Genomic DNA, 21,702 nt, shown 5'->3' with positions numbered 1-21,702 from the left:
GGAGTAGAGCAGTGTTAGCATGCAAACCGGTTGTGATTCGTGAAAGCGGAGCGGGCATTTACCACGCGCCATTAGAAGACCGTTTCCTAATACGATGTCTGTTGAGATTTACCCCCGCGCCCACGCCCAGGCACCGCCGTCAAGATTTCCGAGCCGACCTCCACACCACAACAAGAAATGAGAGAACCTTCACACCACCCAAAACTCCCCCCATCTACACACCAACGATGCCCAAGGAACAGATCAGGAAGCGCGGAAAGCGCAAGCCCAAGACCGAGGAGGGCGCCGACGCCGCCGCCGCTGCCGCCGCCGCCGCGCCCGCCCCGGCACTGGCCGCACGCCCCGCACCACCGCCGCGCTCGTACGCGCCCCCCGCCGCCCACGGTGCACCCCAGTACACGGCCGAGGAGGAGGCCGAGGCCGCCGCGGCGGGCATCCACCCGTCGCGCCTGGCATTCATGAAGACGGGCCAGCGGCCGCCTGCGCCGCCGCGCCAGCCGCCTGTGCAGCGTGAGGGCGGCGAGGGCGGCGGTGAGGGCGGTGAAGGAGGCGAAGCCGGTGGCGAGGACGGCGAGAATGGCCCTGCGGACTGGACGCGCGGCGACCGTACCGAGTCCGAGTTCCCCTTTGGCGTGCTGGACCCGGACGTCAAGGCGTACTTCCGCAACGTCGAGGAGCAGATCAAGGACTGGGAAGGCGTCGGCAGCGACGGCGAGGAGCGTGAAGGTGGGTTGGGTTTTGGAACGACGCTGAGGGATTTTTGTGTTTTGTGCTGACAGGCTTGGCAGACCGCCAGCTGTTCCTCACGTCTGTGCTGTCCGAACTGCGCGGGCACGAGCTGCAGGTCTCCACCGACCCCGAGACGTCGGTCGTGCTCGAGCGCCTCCTGCCGTCGCTCAACGACTGGGGACGCCGCGTGATCGGCGACGCGGTCGGCGACAACTGGGCGACGCTCATCCGCCACCGCTTCGGAAGCCATGTCGCGCAGACATGGCTCACGCTCGCTGCGGCCACCATGGATCGTGAGGTGAGTTGCGCAAAGGTTCATTTGTGAATGCCCGTAACTGACGCAATTTGACAGGCGCGCGGCATCTTCCCGGCCCAGCACAAGGAGCAGGAGAAGAACAAGAAGGACGACGAAGGCGTGCTCCCGACCGCGGGCGAGGAGGTGACCACGCTCGTCAACGGCATCCTCCCGACCCTGCCGCTGCTGCTGTCGTCGCCGCACGCGTCGCCGCCTGTCCGTCTCCTCCTCCTCGTCCTCACGCCCAACCGTGCGCTCCCGTCCCTCGACGCGGCGGACGGCACCGGCGCCGGCGGCGACCTGGTGCGTTCCAAGCGTTCGGGCAAGTTCCGCAAGGGCCAAGGCGTGCAGGGCAAGAGCATCCTGGGCGACGACGACGAGACCAGCAAGGGCAAGGGCAAGGCGGCGGTCGACGAGGCCCGCGCCGTCCCCGCCGACGTCGCGCTCCTCCGCCGCACGATCCGCGAGGAGGCCATGGCCAAGCTGTCGTCTGTCGAGTGGCAGTCGATGGGCGCCGACAAGGTCGGCAGTGCCGCTGTGCAGCTCCTGCTCGAGGCCGAGCGCGAAGACGGCGACGCCGAAACCGACGGCAGCCTCCTGGACATTGTGACCGAGGGCCTTGTGGCCGCGCTCAACGCCGACGAGCCCCCCGTCGAGAAGCCGTACCTCTCCGCCATGCTCGTGTCGCCCACGGGCACGCGCCTGTTCGAGGCGGTCCTCAAGCTCGCCCCGGCCCGCGTCTCGACGGCTGTCTGGGACACGTACTTTACGGGCAAGCTCGGCAAGCTCGCCGGCCACCCGTTTGCCAACTTTGTGGTCGCGCACGGCGTGTCGCGTCTCGACAGCGAGGGCGTGCGCGCCGTCGCCAAGGAGGTCCAGTCCGTCTCGGGCGGTAGGGGCCTGGTCAAGACGAGCCGCACCAGTGTGCTTGCCGCGCTGGCCGAGCGTGCTGCCTCGCTCGATGCCGACGCGCAGACCGCCGTCGTCACCCTCGTCCAGTCGGCCGTCGACGTAAAGGACAAAAAGGACCTGCTCGTCCCGGCCCTCATGGCGCTCAAGACGGTGCCGTTCTACGAGGCCATCCTCACCGGCGGCGAGATGCCCGACGAGGACGACGACCGTCCCGCGGGCATCGTCGACAACAGCGCCGAGGCAAAGGCCGCGGCCCTCGCGTCCCGCTCGGCATGGGAGAACCGCCGCAACGCCCGTCCGACAGGCAAGCTCGAGCCCAACATGCAGGGCTCGCTCCTGCTGCAGGCCCTCGTCGGCCTCGCCGCCGCCAACGCGCCCGTCCTCGACAGCCTGTTCGCCCAGCCCACCACCACGCTGCTGACGTACGCGTCGTCCCCCGTCGCCTCGCACGTCCTCGACAAGGTCCTCACCACGCCCGCCGTGGCCCCCAAGTACCGCCGCAAGCTGTACATGGCGTTTATCGGCTCGTACGAAAAGCTCGCCGTCGACAAGCTCGGCTCGCGCGTCGCCGACACGGTGTGGGCCACCGCCGACGGGTTCATGAAGGAGAAGATTGCCCGCAGCCTCATCCCGCACGCCACGGACCTCGGCGGAGACAGGTACGGCCGCTTCCTCGCGCGCAAACTCGACCTGCACCTCCTCCAGCGCAGGCCCGACGAGTGGCGCCAGGCGCATATCGGCATCAAGCACCACTTTGCACACCAAAAGGAGCAGCCCGCTGCCGCTGCCGCAGCTGCTCCCGCCGCCGAGCCCAAGCCCGAGCTCACCCCGGAAGAGGAGGCTGCAGCGGCCAAGGCGGCGCGGAAAGAGGAGAGGCGCCGGAAGCGCAAGGAGGCCGAAAAGGACGAGATTGACCACCTGTTTGACGGCAAAAAGGAGAAGAAGCGCACCAAGCGCGAGTAGAGTAGGCGTGCTTGTGCGCTTGTGGTCTGCGATGGAGCGGGAAGGAGGAGGGGGTGGAGACGCTTGCATTTTCATAGAATGACCTTATGCACTGTACAATACAGGGACTGTTGGGTGTCTGCGACACCGCGCCGGGGCTGGGCTTGCAGTCAAGTCAATGAGTCAGTCAGATACCAGACCCACCCATTAAATTACTGGGTGCCAAACGCACCATGGCTTTTCTTATACATACTTAGTAGTCTCCGTTCTCCGGGATTAATTGGCCGCTCGTGCCGATGTTATGCTTTGTAGCTGAGCAATGCGTGCATGGTACAACAACGGCCAAAGTCTGTGGCCCTCTATCCCCGAGTCTATCCTGTCCGCAATGCAAAACCGCGCTCTGGGGGTGTCTGTGGAGCGGTAGTCGCTAGTCCCGTACACCGAGAAACGGGTATTTCTCTCCCCTCTCTCTCCAGCCTCTACTCTCTGTCTCGCAGATGGTCTCAGTCGTGCTGTCGCCCTGTCGCCACTGTACATTGGCCCAAGACGAGTGTACCAGCCAGGCAAGGGGTATCCAACGTCCAACGTCCAACGTCCAACGTCCAACGGAGCCGCCAACCTAGCCAAAACCCTGGCCAGTCGCCTAGTCGTCGTCGGCGGGCTCGCGGCGGAGGTACATGTCGATGGCGGCCGAGAAGGCTGCGAACGCGGCACCACCGCCGAGCATGGCCATGGGGCCGGCGTTGCGCGCGAGGATGGCGCCCGAGACGAAACCGGCCGACAGGCCGTTCCAGTGGTCGTTCTTTGCGCGGTACTGTGGGCGAAAATGTCAGTATAAAGCAACAGGACGGCAAACGGTTCGCTGCGCTGCACAACACACTCCAGACTCACCCCCTCAATGCAGCACTCGACACCCGAGTAGAGCATGCCGACCTTGGCAAAGCCTTTACCCTGCGACCACATGTTGCGGCCCATCTCCTTGAACATGTACGCGGCCTGGGCGCGGGTGCCCGTGAGCTTTTCCGACGCGCGCGAGAGCGGGTCCTCGTACGCAAACGTCGCCGACATGAGCGAGAGGAAACCACCAAACGCAAAACCTAAACACTACGTCAGCCTCGCGACACCACATGTAGTAGCCGCAGCGGCAGCAGCAGAAGAAGCTGCTGCTGCTGATAGGCCCCAAACGCACCAGCACCACCGGCCAGGACGACCTTGAGGGCACACGACTCCATGGCGTAGCCGCCGTACTTGTTCCACTTGACCATCTGGCGGTATCCGTCCTTTTCCTCCTCGGTCGTTCCGGGCGGGTAGGGCTCCGAGCCGGGAAGGTATACGGGCGCCATGAGCGGGTGCGAGCCGGACATTGTGTGTGGGGGGGTATGTGGGTGGTGGTGGTGGTTGGTGGTTGTGTTTTGTGTAAGAGATGGCAACGGAGAGTTGGCCGCTCAGAAAAGTACAGAGAGGCCGTCGGCCCGCGCAGAGCGGGGTGGGTGGTCGCAGAGCGGAATACCTGGTGGGTCACGTGACCCAGGCAGAGATTATCTTCGGAACTGACCGGTCGAGGCGTCTTGGTGTGTCAGTTCGATATTTCCCGAGCGTTTCGAACCTTCGTGCCGCCACGCCAGCGTCGTGTGCGCTGTACGCTGTGCATCGTGTTCTCCGTGCATCATGTGGGACACTGCAATGGTGGCCTGGTGGGTTGCCGGTGATGTCGCTATTCTGCTGCTAGCGTGTAAGCCTCACCGTACCACCCAATTAGGCTGCTGTACCGGTGTCAACAAGTCATCTTTTCCGGCCGTGCTGGCTTGTCTGTGCCGGCGGCGGCGGGGTACGTCAGCGGGCGACGACAGCGTGTGTGTTGGCAAGCAGCATTGACATCGCGCGCGGACTGTGCGGGGGGCACGCACAGATGGGGCTCACAAAAGCTAGAGGACCAGACCAAAGCACACCCATGCACCCACCTGTCTATGACGTGTCCAGAGATGCCAGTGACGCGATGGCGGCGGGCGATTTGATTGTGCGGACGCCAGTTTGCCCAGCGGCCAGCGAGATCCCACAGCCAAAAGTGCCCCCCGACCGACCGACGCCACTCAAGCGCAACTGGTTCCCAGGACCTGTTTCTTTGCCGTTGCCATTCTCTAGCCCATCGCCGCCAGAGTGAACACTGAGAGCTCTTTGTCTCTCTGTCTCTCCCGGGCAAACAACAACGCGCACCCCCCCAGCCATCCGACTTGGCGGACCACCAACTGCGCTGTGCCTTGCGTGTTCCCAAGCTATCCGGCAAATCTGTGCCGGACCACGGGGAATATCACCCACCCACCCAGCGGTCATCCCGCGGCTTTAACGTTCCTTTGGGGACCCCTCTCGCCAGCGACCACCGCCTGCACGTTTGCATCCTCATCCTCCACAGCACCCTCCAACACCTAAACAACAACCCCGACGACGTTCGTCGCGACTCGCCAAGATGGCCGCCGGAGTCGCCTGTGAGTGCTTTTGCTAGTGGTCGCTCGCACCCCCTCCCCGCGTCCTCCACTTTTGCCCAGCAGCAACGTTCGTTCCTTCGTTGACTGACTTTGCCGCCCACAGTCGACATCATTGTCATCTTCTTCAAGCTCGCGGTTCTGAACATCTTCTTCCGCGAGATCCGGTACGTCAACATATCCAGCGTCTGCTTTGCTCTGTATATGCAGCTGACCACCATGGCAGCCCGCGTGGAGCCTGGAACATTCCCAAGGAAGGCCCAGTCCTCTTCATCTGCGCCCCCCATGCCAACCAGTTCCTCGACCCGCTGCTCCTCTTCACCGAGGTGCGGCGCGAGTCGGGCCGTCGCACAGCGATTCTGACCGCTGCCAAGTCGATGGAGCGCAAGTTTATCGGATTCATCGCTCGCCTGTTCAACTCGAGTGAGTACAAGTGGTCCCTTCTCAGAGCGCCGTTTCTCACGCCTCCCCAGTCCCCGTCTCTCGTGCCGCCGACTATGCCAAGTCGGGCTCTGGCCGTGTGACGCTCTCCGACGACAACCCTCTCCTCATCACGGGCGTCGACACCAAGTTTACCACCCAGGTCAAGCCCAATGGCCAGATTGTGCTGCCCAAGTGTGTCAACTATGCCACGGCGCCGATTGCCGAGGTCATTAGCGACACCGAGCTGCTCCTCAAGAGCGAGCTCAGCATCCCTTCCAAGGACGGCAATTCGAACATTAAGGCTACCAGCCGTGTCCGCGTTCAGATGAAGGCCAACGAGGGTCTCGAGTACAAGCTCCTCCCCCACGTCGACCAGGAGCAGACCTTTGGCGCCGTCTTTGAAGAGCTCAAGCGCGGCGGCACCATCGGCATCTTCCCCGAAGGCGGCTCGCACGACCGTACCGACTTTTTGCCCCTCAAGGCTGGCTTTTCTATCATGGCCCTGGGCGCCATGGCCGCCAACCCTGGTCTCGACGTCAAGCTCGTTCCCGTCGGTCTGTCCTACTTCCACGCCCACAAGTTCCGTTCGAGGGCCGTGGTCGAGTTTGGCACCCCCATCACTGTGGACCCCGAGTTTGTCGACATGTACAAGCAGGGCGGCCCCAAGAAGCGCGAGGCCTGTGGAAAGCTGCTCGAGCAGGTCCACGACGGTCTCCGCGCTGTCACTCTCCGTGCCCCAGACTGGGAGACTCTCCAGGTGGTCCAGGCCGCCCGTCGTCTCTACCGCGTCCCCGGCCAGTACCTTACCATTGGCCAGACTGTCCAGCTCAGCAAGTACTTTATGGAGGGCTACCTCAAGTACCAGGACGACCCGCGTATCATCGACCTCCGCGAGCGCGTGGTCAAGTATAACCGTCTTCTCCGCGACATGGGCATTGCCGACCACCAGGTGGAGCGCGCGTCCAACCGCAGCGTCCAGTCGCTTGTTCTTCTTCTCTACCGCACCGCTCTCCTGCTCTGGTGGGGTCTTCTCGCCCTTCCCGGCGGCATTCTCCACGCGCCCGTCTTCATCCTCGCAAAGGTCATCTCCCACAAAAAGGCCAAGGAGGCCCTCGCCGCGTCCAGCGTCAAGGTCCAGGCCCGCGACGTTCTCGCTTCGTGGAAGGTGCTCGTCTCGCTCGCCGTCGTGCCAACCCTCTACGTTGTTTACGCCATCATTGCCACCGTTTACGCCTACAAGCACGACTTGGCAAAGGGCTGGCTCAAGTGGGTGCCCCTCGTCACCTTTTGCGTTCTCCCGGCTCTTGGCTACGCTGCCCTCAAGTTTGGCGAGGCCGGCATGGACGTCCTCAAGTCCCTCCGCCCCCTCTTCATCTCCATCGTGCCCGGCAACCAGCATGAAATCAAAAAGCTGCGCAAGATGCGTGAGGACATTACCGAGGAGATTAGCTCGGTCGTCGACGAGTTTGGTCCCAAGATGTTTGACAACTTTGACCGCACCCGCATGATGCCCCAGGCCGCGAGCCCCACGCCTCGCTCGCCCACGTTTGATGCGCTCTCCCACCCTATCGCCTGGCTTGACGACCGTGTGTTTGGTTGGAGCCGCCGCGGGTCCGCCGCACAGGCATGGCAGGGTTCGGACCCCCTCCGTTCGCCGCGCTCCGAGCCCTCCACTGCCCCCGGCAGTCCTCACGACTCGGACGACGAGATGGACGCCGATGTCGACTACGACGACGTCCTCGCCGTCGTGGACACGCGCACGCGCAAGCGCACAGGCCGCTCGTACAGCGACCTTTCTCACCTGCGTGCCGGCATCTCCCCCGAGTACACCATGTCGGCGCTCCCCGCCGACGTTCCCGTCGAGTCGACCGCCACCGAGGCCGACGACACTGACGGCCTTACCCACCGCAAGAACGTGTCCAAGCCTGAAGCGCTTGTCAGTGGCGACGATGCCCTTGGCCTGTACAAGGGCGAGTAGGCCGGCGATTGGGGTCTTCTTCCTCCTTTCCTAGGGCGCGCGCTCTCTTCTCCCATACAATAGCACATTAGTTTTTTCGTGGCTCCCAAATGCATGTCGCATCGATTAGAGATTTAATTAGTAATGAAAGTATGACGTGTGAATAATTTTCTAAAGTTGACCCGTGCCTGAGTTGTCGCTCGACGCTCTTGTTCAGAGATTATTTTGGACAGACGAACTGCTTTCCACAACAAAACCCTTTTCCAGCGGCAACGATGGAGAAGCCGCACAAGGTTCACCACAAGCCGTCGGCGGGCACCAAGGCCGACAAAAAGGACAAGGCCAAGGGCGTCGACCGCTCGGGTGCCAAGGGCTACAACCCCAAGGCCTTTACGTCGCAGTCATGGCGCTCTGGCAACGTTGCCGCGCGCCGTACCGCCGACCAGGACCAGAAGCGTCTCCATGTCCCGCTCGTCAACCGTAACCCGGAGGAGCGCAAGGTCACGCAGGACAAGGGTCAGGGCATGGACGAGGGCCGTCTGCCTCCCCCTCCCATTGTGGTCGGTATCGTCGGTCCCCCCGGTGTCGGCAAGACGACACTCCTCCGCTCGCTTGTCCGTCGCTACACCAAGCACAACCTCAACCAGCCGCAGGGTCCCATCACCGTCGTCTCGGGCAAGACGCGCCGTATCACGTTTGTCGAGTGCGGCAACGACCTCAACTCGATGGTCGACTGCGGCAAGGTCATTGACCTGGTCCTGCTCATGATTGACGGCTCGTTTGGGTTCGAGATGGAGACGTTTGAGTTTTTGAACGTCCTCCAGGCGCACGGTTTCCCCAAGGTTATTGGTCTCCTCACGCATCTCGACTTGATTAAGAAGCAGAGCACCCTCAAGGACACCAAGAAGCGCCTCAAGCACCGTTTCTGGACGGAAATCTACCAGGGTGCCAAGCTCTTTTCGCTCTCGGGCGTCATCAACGGCCGCTACCCGGACGCCGAGATCAACTTGCTGTCGCGCTTCATCTCAGTGGTCAAGTTCCGCCCGCTCGTCTTCCGCAACCAGCACCCGTACCTCGTCGCCGACCGTCTGCAGGACCTGACTCCGCGCGAGGCGGTCCGCAACAACCCCAAGATGGACCGCACCATCACGCTGTACGGCTACCTCCGCGGCCCCAACCTCCCGGCGCGTAACGCCAAGATCCACATCCCGGGCGCGGGCGACCTCGAGGTCCGCGAGGTCGAGCGCCTTGCCGACCCCTGCCCGCTGCCCACGCTCGAGAGCGAGCGCCGTCGCCGCATGGGCGAAAAGGCCAAGCTCATCCACGCACCCATGTCCGACGTCGGCGGCGTCATGTACGACAAGGACGCAGTGTACGTCAACGTCCTCGGCTCGTTTAGCAAGGACGGAGACGCGCCCAAGGGCGAGGGCGAGCGCATGGTCATGGACCTCCAGGACGCCGGCAGGACACTCGCCGAGGGCATGGCAGACTCGAACATTCGTCTGTTTGGCGACTCGACCGCCGCCCTCAAGGTCGACCCGGCTGCGTCCAAGCAGCAGCGCCGCGAGCGTCGTCGTGCCGAGCCCCGGTCCGGTGGACCCATGCTCGGCTCGGCCGATGCCGATGGCGACTATGACGACATGGAGGACAACTCGGACGAGGACGAGGACGAGGACGGCGCGCACATTGAGGAGATTGACGACGACGACGAGGGTTCGGTCGTGTACGCCGGTTCCGACGAGGACAATGACGACCTCGAGCTCGCCACTGGCTTTTTGCAGGATGGCAAGCGCGTCAACATCTCCGACGACGAGTACGACGACGAAGAGCCCGAGGCCGAGTTTGACGACGAGGACGAGGACGGAGGTTCAGACGAGGACGGCTTTGTCCCCCGCTGGAAGGTCAACATGGGCGAGCGTGCTGCCACTGGGTTTGCCGAGCGCATGCTGCGCCGCCGCGACCTCATGGCGCTGATCTACGGTGACGAGCTGTCCCCCGACGAGATTGCCGCTGGCAAGACCCGCCCTTCGTCCGCCGACGCCGAGAGCTCGGCCATGGCTCTAGCCCACGACGGCCTCATGCGCGTCTCGGGCGGCGACAATGCCGGCGACGACGGCGACCAGCTCAAGGTCCCTGCCGACGCCGCGGCCCTTGCTGCCAAGTGGGCCGACGAGTCGCTCCTCGACTCGCTCCAGGGCATGTTCATCTCGGGCCGTATGGGCGAGGAGGGTGAGGACGGCGTGCCGTACGAGGACGACGCCGGCAACTTCCAGGACATTGAGGGCGCCGACGACGACGGAGAGGACGTCGACAACGTTCCCTACGTCGGCAACAAGCCCGCTGGCGGCATGGGCGCCGAGGACATCAAGGCTGCCCGTGCTTCTGCGCTCGACAAGAAGAAGAAGGCGCTCGCTGCCAAGTTTGACGAGCAGTTTGACGGCGGCTCGGACGACGACGAGGGCGAGAAGATGGACTTTTACGACACTGCCAAGGCCGAGATGGCGCGCCAGCGTGAGACCAACGAGAACGAGTTTGACGGCATGGACTTGGACACCCGTGCCCAGATTGAGGGCTACCGTTCGGGCTCGTACGTCCGTCTCGAGATTGACAATGTCCCCTGCGAGCTGGTCGAGCACTTTGACCCTGCGTTCCCGATCATTGTCGGCGGTCTGCTCTCCGAGGAGGAGCGTTTCGGTTACATTACCGTGCGTATCAAGCGCCACCGTTGGTTCACCCGCACGCTCAAGACCAACAACCCCTTGATCTTCTCCCTCGGCTGGCGCCGCTTCCAGACCATGCCCATCTACCACTTGGACGACCACAGTATCCGCAACCGCCTGCTCAAGTACACTCCCGAGCACATGCACTGTTACGCGACCTTTTACGGCCCCGTCTCGGCGCCCAACACTGGTTTCTGCGCGTTCAACTCGCTCGACGCCGAGCAGCCCGGATTCCGCGTCAGCGCCACCGGTGTGGTCCTCGACGTCGACCGCAGCACCAAGATTGTCAAGAAGCTCAAGCTCACCGGTACCCCTTACAAGGTGTTCAAGAACACGGCCTTTATCAAGGACATGTTCTCGTCTACCCTCGAAGTCGCCAAGTTTGAGGGCGCCAACATCCGTACCGTCTCTGGTCTCCGTGGTCAGATCAAGCGCGCCCTCGCCAAGCCCGAGGGCTGCTTCCGTGCCACGTTCGAGGACAAGATCCTCATGTCGGACATTGTCTTTTTGCGCGCATGGTACTCGATCGAGCCCAAGAAGCTCTACAACCCCGTCACGTCGCTGCTCTCGGCCGACAAGAAGAGCGGGTGGCAAGGCATGCGCCTCACGGGCCAGATCCGCCGTGACGAGGCCATCGACACGCCGCTCGACCCCAACTCGGCGTACCGCACCATTGAGCGCTCGACGCGCCGCTTCAACCCGCTCAAGATCCCGCGCAAGCTCCAGGCCGACCTGCCGTACGCGTCCAAGCCCAAGATGATGACCGCCCAGAAAAAGCCCACGTACATGCAGTCGCGCGCCGTCGTCCTCGGCGACGACGAGAAGAAGGCCGTCGCGCTCCTGCAGCAGATCCAGAGCCTGCGCAAGGACAAGGTCCAGCGCCGCAAGGACAAGCAAGAGGAGCGCAAGACGGAGCACCGCAAAAAAGTGGAAAACTCCGAGGAGCGCCGCGCAGACAAAATCCGCGCAGAGCGCAAGGAGCACGTCAGGTCCGAGGCCATCAAGCGCAAGCACGCAGAGGACACGGCAGGCAGCAAGCGTTTCAAAAAGTCATAGACGCGGGTCGCTTGGGACTAGAGAGTTACATGTATACACCGCATTTGCATTTTTCATTTTGCCTTTCTTTTTCCCGCGTTTTTATTATTATTTGGGCTGCTTCTGTTTTTCTTTCTTTTTTATACAACAAACAGGGTCACTTCTGATTCTCCTACATTGCCTTTCCCACACAGGCATCGGCCGGGTTCTCGTGGATGCATCCCAGCGTCTTTGAACGCACAGACGGCCGGCGGACCAGCGGCGAGGCCGGCACAGGCGGTGTTGTCGGCAATGGGCGTGGCAGTGCCGGAACCGGCGCCGGCGCTGGCGCTGGCGCAGGGGCACTGGTGACGACTGGGCCCGAGGTTGCCATGTGCCTAGGTTGACTGCTCCCCTCGGCCCTTGGCAACGCCTGCACTGCGAGGTCGCCGCCAGCACCTCCGAGCCCGAGTCCGAGCCCGAGCCCCAGGTCCAGGCGGAACGGGGGCAGGCGGGTGCTGTTCCCCTCGGCGTCGGCATCCACGCTTGGTCCCTCGGCCTCGACGCGGCGGCGCGCGCGGTCCAGCTCCATCGCCGCTGCGTGGGCCTCCCGCGCAAACGCCGCTGTGACGGGGTTGACGGGCGCGCCGCGCTCCTCGATGATGCGCGTCACGCGCAGGATGTAGTCTGAGACGTCGACGGTGGGCAGCCCGGGCGTGGCGGCGGCGGCGGAGGGGACGACTGCGCACGCCGCGGCCCCGTCACCGGGAGGAGCCTGGGCGTCCACGGGCCCTGGGGGCTCGATTTCAGCCGAGACGGACCGTGTCGACCGGGACAGTCGCGCGCGGCCGGCGAGGTTGGTGATGCTGGCAAAGCTCGCCAGGCCCGCGCGCGACGATGTGTCCGGGTCGCGCTTGGGCAGCTTGGGCAGCTTGGGCAGCTTGGGCTGCTTTGGCTGCTTTGGCTGCTTTGGCTTTTGGGGAGCCCAGAACGGGAATTCCATCTCGAATGGGACAGGGGGTTGCGGCGTCCTCGGCTTTGTCCTTATGCTGCTGGCACTCGAGGCCTCGTGAGTTGGCGGCTGCGACCGCGGTGTCGGCGGTGTGCGCGGCATGGCCGGCGAACCGGGTGACGCTGAGCGATCCCGGCACATCGGGGGTGTGGATGCCGCCGAGCTGCAACACGACGAGGTCGACGACAGCGTGGACATGGACGGTGACGTGAGCGTCAGCGTGGCAGTGGGTATGGGTATCGAGGGCGTGGTCGGTGGCAACGGCGTTTTGGGCTTGGCAATGTACTCTGCCGACACGACTGCCGTTTTCCAAGCCGTAAAGCAAGGGAGGAGACCGACACGTTCCATGTCCGCTAGCATGGCGAGGTGCTGGCCATAGCGAGCTGAAAGGTGTTAGCAAAATAGTGCAAAATGGTTCACTCTCGGCTCCCTGGTGCGTGCGTTTCAGTCCCGGTTTGCCACACCGAAAGCACCTCCTTCCACCGCCGCGCCACCACCCATCTCCCCTCGCTACCACCCTTGCTCAGCCCCTCACCGCCACAGGAAACATGTTTCCCCCACTCCCCCCCCCCCCCCCCACTCACTCATGCACTGCACTCACCAGCAACGAGCTGTGTACCTGGAATGGCCTTTGCTACGTCCCGGATCGTATCCATTACGCGCGTGCGCGCCGGGTGAACCTCGAGCGACGAGGCGACGGCGTGCGATGCCGCCGTGTCGACGGCGTCCAGCGCAGCGTACAGCCTGTCGAGGAGGTAGAATGCCGTCTCGAACTGGGTCACAAGGGCGTCAAAGGCAGCCACCAGCTGGGCGCGGGTTGTCTGTGAAGAGAGTCAGATGAGGGAGCTATGGAGGGAGGAGGAGGACGGGACGTACGACCTGCGGCACGCCATTGTCCATCCAGTAAAACTCGCGAAAGTGGACTTTGGCCACCTTTCCCGCGCTGCACGAGGACGCGGTGGCGATGGTGCTCGAGTTGGAGGTCGTCGACTCCATGGTCGACACTGACGCACTCCGCACGCGCTCGCCGGCGTGTCGCGCCGCAGTGCGGTTGTAGCTGTACGCGACGTGCTTTGTGCTCGCGTCCTTGCTCCCCGGCCCAGCGTGGTACTGGGACACAGCAAAGTCGTACTGTACGGGCCAGAAGGGGTGGCTCGTCCACTGCCATTGTTGGGAGTGGTACGAGTGGTAGCTGGAGCCTGAGCTCGAGCTCGTGATGGAGGCCGGGGTAGCTGGCTTGGGTGCCCTGTCCGGGGCCGCCGTTGAGACTGGCTTGTCTGCTGTCATATCGTTTCAAGTCAACCGTAGTGGGAAGATGGGAGTGAGGTGAGTGGATACGCCGAGTCTGTGCGGCTATGAACAGTCTCGTTTACGTTCCAGCTGCTGGACGAATCTTTACTTCTGGACACACTCTGGCGGCGCAAAACAGCCACCAACGTCGTACCCCGGATCCATCTGGACGTTGTTGCCGGTTACCGTTCCTCTCCGTTCCTCTCCTGCTCATGTAACGCGCGTCCCCCCCTCATCCACCATCTCCACACCAGGCGTCCGACACACCGAGCTTGGCCCCGTGCCTTCTGGGTGCAGCTCAAGCTCAAGTCAGCTGTCACCTGTTTTGCGCTGCTAAAACACGGCTTGCTGTCGAACACTGCGGCAAGAACATCAAGAAGGTGTGAAGTTGTGGGTTGTGGGGAAGGTGAGTGTCCATGCCATGCGCCACAGCACCACCGGCCACCGGACGCCCGGACACGACCGTACCGTACCGTACCGTACCGTACCGTACCCCAGCGCGGCGAGGTGGCGTACTGAATCGCTGTCATGCGCTGTCAGCGGCCTCGGCCACATCTCATCTGTCGCTTCTGGCAACTCGCACTGGAGGCACCCCCGCGGGGCCATAACCGGGGACGGCATGGGGGAGGCTGTGGGGAACTGGACGCCACGACGCCGCCGGTTTGCCATGTCGGTGCAACATGCCTCGGCGAGAGGCAACGCCGAGAGACACCGCCGCGAGACCTCGTTACGCCTCGTGTTTGACGCTAGTGAAAGGTTGAGTGAATGTGGAGAGTTGTGTGAGATGCAAACGTCGCTGTTCGCTACGAATCGCTACGCGACCAAACGACGAGACGCCAGAGACGTGTCGGACCGCGCCGGATCTCACCCATGCCCCGGTTAGCGGGTAACTGATAACTGACTGTCGCCCCGGGGCCTTGGGGCGCCCTTGGTCGCGATATGCGGCGTCGCAGCTCTGAGACAAAGTCATATGCATTTCTAAACTTCCTGCAGTCTCGCCGTACACCTATGCGGCTGATGTTGTTCTTGTTTCCCGGAAACCCAAATCTCGTGCTCGTTGCGCGCCCCATGTTTGTTGGACCGTTGGATAGGGTACAGCAGGCTTGTCCCATCGATCCCATCCCCCATCCCCATCCCCCAATCCTGAACTATACTTGCTGCTGCCCCTCTACCACGCGCTTTGGCCCATGCCATTCAGGATCCTCTCGATCAGCGCGCGCTTCATGTACTGCTCGCGTGCGAGGCTGCGCACGGCCTTGAGGTACCTGTCGAGGTCGATGCGCTCGGCGTCCAGCGCGCGCGTGACGTGGTAGATGGTGTCTGACAGCGCATTGTCCTCGGCCACCAGGTCGATGAGCTGGTTGTGCACAATGGAGATGCTGCACACGACCTCGTCGACGCTCACGTCGCCGCGCGACTCGAGGTCGGACACGCGCTCGTCCCCCTTGGACACTACGGCCTGGAGGCGGCCGCCGACGGCGTCGCACACGTTCTTGACGGCCTCGAGGCGCGCCATCTCGTCCCGAATCGCAGGCTCGCCCGTGGCAAGGTCCTCGCGCCGCTCGATGAGCTGCGTCTTGGTAGATTCCAGCTGGTGCATGATGGGCGGCAACGAGGCTGTCAGGTGCGGCAGGAGGATGGCGTGCAGGTGGAGGAGGGACGGGGCGGGGGGTTTGGACGGTGGGAGAGGAGGCGGGGCGTCGGCCTCGCCAGGCAGGGTAGAGATGCCGTCCTCGGGCGAGGACATGAGATCGACAGAGCGAATGGCAGCTGCTGCGCCAGCTACTGCAACGCCAGCTGCCGGTGCTGGAGCGTACGTTCCAGGAGCCTGGCCCGGTGTTGGAGCCGGCTGCCCAGTCCACTGAGGTTGCGCTGGCTGCTGCTGCTGCTGCTGCTGCTGTGGTTGTTGTTGCGGGTATGCACTTTGCTGAGGCGGCTGGTACGCTTGCTGTGGTTGTTGAACAGGCTGGTATCCAGGCTGGTAACTAGGCTGGACAGGAGGCTGCTGCTGATAAGGCGGCTGCTGGTACACTCCTGGCGCCGGAGGCGGCTGATACCCCTGCGGTCCTGGACCAGCGTGCCACGGCGCCGGCGCGTGTCCCGAGCTGCTCGTCGGGCTGGAGATCTGCGGGCTCTGCGTCCGCATGCCCATGCCCATACCCATGGGCGGCATAGGCCGCTGGGGAACTGGTGGCTGCTGGGTTGGCCGCAGTGGCACTGGCGGAGCAGCGGGGTCGCCTGGGGTCGGGGAAGTGGACGCTGCCGACTGTGGTGGGGGAGGCTGAGGCTGGGCATAAGGTGGTTGGCCAGCAGGGAACGACACCGACGACTGGCGTGACGAGGGATGCGACTGCACCCGCACCTGCTGCGGCTGGGGCGACATTGCAGGTGGCGGAGTCGGTGCGGCGCGGTACTGGGGCAGCATCTCGCCGTTGGGAGACGGGTGGTACGGCCTGGCAGGCGGTGCTGGGCCGCCAGAGGGGCCTGCTGGCGTGGGCGCTGCGCCGGCGCCGGGACCTGTGCTACCAGCAGCAACCACTGACCCAGAACCCGATCCCGACGCAGAACGACCATGGGAGCCTGCTGGGGCCTGAGCGTGTACTTGCTCTGGCGGCTTGGCGTAGACTGGCGGCACGGCCGAGAAGATGTCTGTCAGCTTGCCAACGAGGTTGCGCAGGTCGCGCTGGCTCGTACTGCCCCACGAGGCCCACCACTGGCCCACCACATCTTCCCGCACGCGCCCACCAGGCTCCACTTCGCGGCCGGTCCGCACCCCCATCTCCTTTGTGGGGACGACAAAGGCCATGGGCGGCGCGCGCGGGTACTCGTGTGGAAGCCAGATGTGGATGGGGATGTGGTATGTCGCGCCCTTGTAAGTGATGGGGAGGGTGCCGTGCAGGAGGAGAAGAAGGGCAGTGTGGCCCGAGTCAAAGGCTGGGGTGTCAGCTGCTGTAGGCCATAGAAGGATTCATAGCTGGTAAGGAGGCATAGAGAGTGTGGGCGGCTGAGCCCAAGTCTTGAACAGCGACCTCCCGGCGCACCTCGCCAACGTGAAGCTGCCCTGTCCGCTCTCCCCAGTAGCCAGTTCATTGATCTCCAAGCATGAACTGGTACTCACTAAACGCATCCGTCTTGACGGCCAGCGACCGAACAGATTGCAGGATACCCATCACCTCTTCCAACACATGGTCGCGCGAGGGGTATGGCCGCAGCACCGTCTTGAGCCAGTCGCGGGTAAGGTCGAGCGAGGACATTGCGTGCGGGGCTGGCTGGCGAGCAAACGAGCGAGCAATCAAGCGAGTGGCCAGGCGAGCGGAGACGCGAGATAGGCAAGTGTTGAGAGGGAGGTGTTGTGAGTTTGTGGGTGGAGAAGATGGATGGATGGATAGGAACGGAATGCGGTGGCGGCGCTGTCGGAAGCGGGGCGCGTCATCGCAATCGCACGCCAGATCCACACACCAAAGGTGGAGGCCCGGTTTCGCCGAGTTGTACGCCTTACCCATTACACCTCTCCTTTCTTCTTTCTGACATTTGCGACCCAGCACAGCCAACAATGGCGGCACAGTCCAGCTCCTCCAGCGGGGGATACGACCAAGGGGGATACGACCAAGAGCAAGACCACGATAGCGCGTACATGGCCGACGACCTGCCGTCCTCGTCCATATCCAGCGGCGGAAGACGACCAGCCCACCTCCGCCCGGCACGGCGGACGCGTGCAGCTGCACACGACCCGAATGCTCCCCTGCGAGACGATTACGGTATCGGCCGGAGCGCGGGGAAGGTGAAGGGCACGGGAGCGGACCCCGGCCGGCGCGGCCGGACGGTGAAGAATGCCGTGGGCGGGGGCATGGTCGCGAGCATGAAGCGCGGGATGAAGGGTCGGCGGCGGCGGGGGTGGGTTGCGGAGTATCGAACGTGGATTCTGGGTGAGTGTGAGGTGCACTTGTGCGGTGGCGAAGGGGGGCGGAGGAAGAGGAAGAGGAAGAGGGAGAGGGAGAGGGAGAGGGAGAGGCAGACGGCAGAGAAAGATGCAAGACACCCAGCACGACGAGGGAAGACAGCCATCACACGAATGGTACCAGCCTGCCGCCAGACACCCTCGCTAACGTGACCCAGCGGCCATCGCCCTCGTCCTCCTAGCCCTCCTCAACTACGCCTGGTTCGCCCGGACACACAAGCATGTCCAGGCCGTCGGGGGATGGAAGGCCGTCCTCGCCCGCCCGTTCACCTCCACCTTCTCCAGCGACACTGACACTGGGACCACGACAGGCGGCCACAAGCTGATCGACATTGAGATTCCACCCCAGGTCCGCCGGCCGGACCACCACCACCCCGGCGTGCAGCATGATGAGATGTAGCGAGAGGCGGCTACTGCACAGGTAGGAGAGAGCTATGCGAGTGGAGTATACATGCCTAGAAACGATGCCAATGTACATATGTATGATTTATGAGCGATGGGTGGTAGGTGTGGGCGAGTTGTGTTTTTGAGTTTTTGAGTTTTGGGTGGTTTGGGTGTTTTGGGTGGTTTGGGTGGGTGGTCTCCATGTCGCTGAAGACGGCGCGCAGAGAGCCAAAAATCTAACCACTCAAACTCGTGGGGGGAGAGAGCTCTACTGCTCTACACGTCTAACACCTCGTGCGTCCCCTTTCCGCGGACCTCTACCTCCTCCTCTACTCGTCGCCCTCCCTCTCGCGGGTCTCGCGCTCGCCGCCGCGGTCAAAGCGCGCACCTCGCTCCTGGTGGCGGTCGACGGCGTCGGGCTCCCGGCGGCGGTCGTAGCGCGGCTGCTTGCCGCGGCTCATCCACGAAGCACGGTCGCCGCCGCCGTTACGGTCGTTGCGGGGCTGGAAACGGCGTTCACCGCCGTCGCGGTCGTTGCGATCGTTGCGGTCGTTGCGGAAGGAGGGCCGGTTACCGTTGTCGCGGGACTGGAATCTCCTCTCGCCACCGTCACGCGACTGGAACCTCCGCTCGCCACCCTCGCGGTCGTTGCGGTAAGACGAACGGTCACCGCCCTCGCGGCGGTCGCTGCCCTGGAAGCGCGAACGGTCGGGACGTTCGCTGTCGCGGCGGTACCGCGGGGCCCTGTCCTCGCCCTCAAACTCGCCCTCGCCATCGCCCTCCTCGCCCTCCAGAGCCTCGCGGCCCTCACCCTCACCCTCACCCTCCTCGACGTCACCGTCCCGCGTGTCCCGGCGGTGCTGAGTCTTGCCGGAGAGGAACTCGGACCAGTACTTGACAAAGATCTTGCTGCGGTCGCGGAGGAGCCCCGTCGTCTCCTTTTCGAGCTCGTCGGTCGTGGCGTAGACGATGCGCTGGGCGGCCGTCTCGACGTCCTTTGCCAGCTCGACGCGGTCGGCGATGAGGTGGCGCGTGAGGCTCGTGAGCGGCCGCACGGGGACCGCGGCCTGCTTGGTGCGCAGGTCGAGGATCTGCTCGCCGACGCGGGCGCGGCTCGGGCCGCGGATGAGGTGGTGCACGATCGTGTTCCAGTACTCGGCGCCAAAGTGGTTGTAGATGCGCAAGACCTGGCGCGTGGGGCGCTCGCCGCACGCGATCGCGGCCTTGAAGAGGATGGCCATCGTGGTGGGGTCGGGGACGATGGGGTGCGCCTGCACCCACGGGACGCCGCGGGCGTCGACGGGGCGGCCGTTGGGGGACTTGAAGGTCCATTCGCCCGAGGCGCCCTTGCTCGTCTCGACGCCGGGGGGCAGATGGGTCATGCGCCGGAACACGGCGAGCGCCGCGTCCCAGTCGCCCGACCAGCGGGCGGCGCTGAGCGCCGCGTTCCAAACCTCGAGCGGCCAGCCGCCCTTGCCCGACGATGGCTGGTACGAGTCCATGATAGCCTGGACGCCGGTGATGTCGTCGGCGGCCGCGAGCGCCAGCGTCGCCGCGCGCATGAAGCCCATGTCAAAGTCCTTCCGGAGCTCCTCGTGCTCCAGGAAAAAGTGCGTGTAGAAGCGCGACTGCTCCTTGTCCTTGGCACGGCGGTAGAGGGTGAGCAAGGTGGTGGCGATACGAACGTCAATGCGGAACACGGGGAGCGTCTCGTAAACCTTGGGGAGCAAGCTAAAGTCGGCGCGCCCGTCCGGCCTCCTGCTGGACGCGACCTCGGGCTGGGTGGCCGAAGGAAGACCCCAGAGGCGCGGGACGAGCACCTGCGCGAGGCGCTTGTCCTCGGGGCGAGCGACGCTGAGGCACTCGACCACGAGGATGGCAAGCTCGGGGTCAATCTTGCGGTAGTCTGCGGGGCGGTGACGAAGCTGGCGGATGGCCTGCTCCCAGTACGACCTGACCGTCGCGCCAAAGTTGATGGTGGGGAGCTTGACAGGCTTGAGAGTGATACCGGACGCCTGATGCTTTGTGATACGGTCATTTTGCAACCGCTCAAACGTGTGAATGTTCTGTGCGGCCTTGAGCATGGCCCAGTACGTGACCTGGTCTGGGGAAAGCGGGCCCTCGCGGTCCATGGCGAGGAACACGCGCTCCATCTCCTCCCAGTATCCGAAGCGGCCAAGGAACTTGAGGTAGGCGTTGGTGGGCAAGATGTTGATGGCCTTGGTGATCGACTCTTCCTCTTGGTTGAGAACGTCGGGCTCGGGATTGCTCTGCGGGTAGCTCACACCCACTTCCTCTTGGATACTTTGCTTTTGAATCTTGGTCTTGCATGCTTGGATGTGCTTTTGAGATGACGCGTAGATGGCACGCACGCGCTCAAGGGTGAGCGGCTCGGGGCGGTTGCCCGGAACAAAGTGCTCAGTGTAGCTGTCCGAGTGAGCCACACCGGCGTAGGCGTTGAGCAAGGTCGTGTACGTCCTCGACGTAGGTTTCACAAAACGCTTCTTCATGCTGTTGTAAACCTTCCACATGCGGGTGTACCTCTTGCTGCGGCCCAGCAGGGCAAACACAAGGTTGTACACGGCAGCGTTGACGGCGTGGCTGGGAGTCTCCTCGACCATCCTAATCACCTGCTCGCTCTCGTCGAATGAGATGGGCTGGACGTGGCGATCAATCCACTTTTTGATCTTGAGCGAGGTCATGTACGGCGTAGCCTCGCCCTGAGCGACGCCGGCCTCTTGCTTTCCGCGAACGTTGCGGCCTTTTCCACGAGCATCATCGCGGCCTTGTCCACGAGCATCATCGTGGCCCTGGCGGTCGCGGTCAAACCTGCCGCTGCTGCTGCCGCCACCGCTGCTGCGCGAGCCGCGAGAGTCAACCTGGCCGCGACGAGAGTTACGCGAGTCTCCACGACGGCTGTCAAAGCGACCACCGCGGGAATCCCTGTCAAACGAACGAGGGCGCTCCCTGTCAAACGAACGAGGGCGGTCGCCGCCGTCTCGGTACGGCTCGCGAATCAACGAGCCACCGCTCTGGTAGTCGGACAAGGCGGCGCCCGTAGCGGATGAGCGGCGGGACGGCAGAATGCTACGGTCCGAGTCGAGCAGCATGTCAAGCTGGTCCCTGTTGGCCAAACCGCGGCTGCTTCCTTGGACGACGGAATCGCGCAGACGACGCTTCTCGTCGCTGTAGAAGCGGGGCGCTGTGGATGTGGATGTTGTGGTAGTGGTGTTGAAGAGGGATGCCGCGGGACGACGCAGGGATGCGTGTACGCTCACTGGCCTCGCTGCTAGGCGGGCGAGAGAGAGCATGGCGGCAGAAAAAAAGGGGAGGGGGGGAGGGTTGATATGGAGAGGGAGAGGGCGATGGCACGGAACGACAACAAGGGAGCTGTGAGCGAGCATATCTGTCTCTGTTCCCAACTTTTGTCCGGGTCGAATGTTTTGATCGCGTGATGGTCGCGTGACACTCGCGCGATGCTCGCGTGACATTTGCGTGGCGGATCACGTGACGCACCTGGGACGGGCGACCGTGGCCTTGGCGATTTTCCGTGTGTGTTTTGGTTTTAACCCCCTTGACACGAGAG

The 21,702-nt window shown here is 63.6% G+C and overlaps 8 protein-coding genes across 8 annotated transcripts; 4 read left to right on the top strand and 4 right to left on the bottom strand.

Annotated features, from left to right (window-relative positions):
• Positions 1-227: 227 nt before the first annotated feature.
• Positions 228-2,899, top strand: NOP9 (Nucleolar protein 9; the record flags this gene model as incomplete). The annotated part of the gene is made up of 3 exons (XM_028621138.1): positions 228-726; positions 789-1,027; positions 1,082-2,899. The coding sequence occupies 3 exons, from the start codon at positions 228-230 to the stop codon at positions 2,897-2,899; spliced, it is 2,556 nt and encodes an 851-aa protein (XP_028477590.1).
• Positions 2,900-3,521: 622 nt separating this feature from the next.
• TIM22 (Mitochondrial import inner membrane translocase subunit tim22) lies at positions 3,522-4,242 on the bottom strand (the record flags this gene model as incomplete). Its single annotated transcript, XM_028621137.1, has 3 exons — positions 3,522-3,692; positions 3,770-3,975; positions 4,068-4,242. The coding sequence occupies 3 exons, from the start codon at positions 4,240-4,242 to the stop codon at positions 3,522-3,524; spliced, it is 552 nt and encodes a 183-aa protein (XP_028477589.1).
• A 1,100-nt stretch (positions 4,243-5,342) lies between these two features.
• EHS24_005643 (uncharacterized protein) lies at positions 5,343-7,759 on the top strand (the record flags this gene model as incomplete). Its single annotated transcript, XM_028621136.1, has 4 exons — positions 5,343-5,361; positions 5,465-5,525; positions 5,585-5,781; positions 5,832-7,759. The coding sequence occupies 4 exons, from the start codon at positions 5,343-5,345 to the stop codon at positions 7,757-7,759; spliced, it is 2,205 nt and encodes a 734-aa protein (XP_028477588.1).
• A 254-nt stretch (positions 7,760-8,013) lies between these two features.
• BMS1 (Glycoside hydrolase 2 (Mannanase, beta-galactosidase)) lies at positions 8,014-11,514 on the top strand (the record flags this gene model as incomplete). Its single annotated transcript, XM_028621135.1, has 1 exon — positions 8,014-11,514. The coding sequence occupies one exon, from the start codon at positions 8,014-8,016 to the stop codon at positions 11,512-11,514; it is 3,501 nt and encodes a 1,166-aa protein (XP_028477587.1).
• A 764-nt stretch (positions 11,515-12,278) lies between these two features.
• Positions 12,279-13,771, bottom strand: EHS24_005641 (uncharacterized protein; the record flags this gene model as incomplete). The annotated part of the gene is made up of 3 exons (XM_028621134.1): positions 12,279-12,853; positions 13,086-13,305; positions 13,361-13,771. 3 exons carry the CDS (start codon positions 13,769-13,771, stop codon positions 12,279-12,281), a joined length of 1,206 nt encoding a protein of 401 aa, XP_028477586.1.
• A 1,171-nt stretch (positions 13,772-14,942) lies between these two features.
• Positions 14,943-17,028, bottom strand: EHS24_005640 (uncharacterized protein; the record flags this gene model as incomplete). The annotated part of the gene is made up of 2 exons (XM_028621133.1): positions 14,943-16,708; positions 16,893-17,028. 2 exons carry the CDS (start codon positions 17,026-17,028, stop codon positions 14,943-14,945), a joined length of 1,902 nt encoding a protein of 633 aa, XP_028477585.1.
• A 299-nt stretch (positions 17,029-17,327) lies between these two features.
• EHS24_005639 (uncharacterized protein) lies at positions 17,328-18,132 on the top strand (the record flags this gene model as incomplete). Its single annotated transcript, XM_028621132.1, has 2 exons — positions 17,328-17,652; positions 17,891-18,132. The coding sequence occupies 2 exons, from the start codon at positions 17,328-17,330 to the stop codon at positions 18,130-18,132; spliced, it is 567 nt and encodes a 188-aa protein (XP_028477584.1).
• A 313-nt stretch (positions 18,133-18,445) lies between these two features.
• On the bottom strand, positions 18,446-21,427 carry EHS24_005638 (uncharacterized protein; the record flags this gene model as incomplete). The annotated part of the gene is made up of 1 exon (XM_028621131.1): positions 18,446-21,427. The coding sequence occupies one exon, from the start codon at positions 21,425-21,427 to the stop codon at positions 18,446-18,448; it is 2,982 nt and encodes a 993-aa protein (XP_028477583.1).
• Positions 21,428-21,702: the final 275 nt, after the last annotated feature.

The sequence above is a fragment of the Apiotrichum porosum genome, assembly GCF_003942205.1.
Source record: "Apiotrichum porosum strain DSM 27194 chromosome Unknown scaffold_3, whole genome shotgun sequence".
NCBI lineage: Eukaryota > Fungi > Basidiomycota > Tremellomycetes > Trichosporonales > Trichosporonaceae > Apiotrichum > Apiotrichum porosum.
This window is presented reverse-complemented; position numbering and strand designations above follow the sequence as displayed.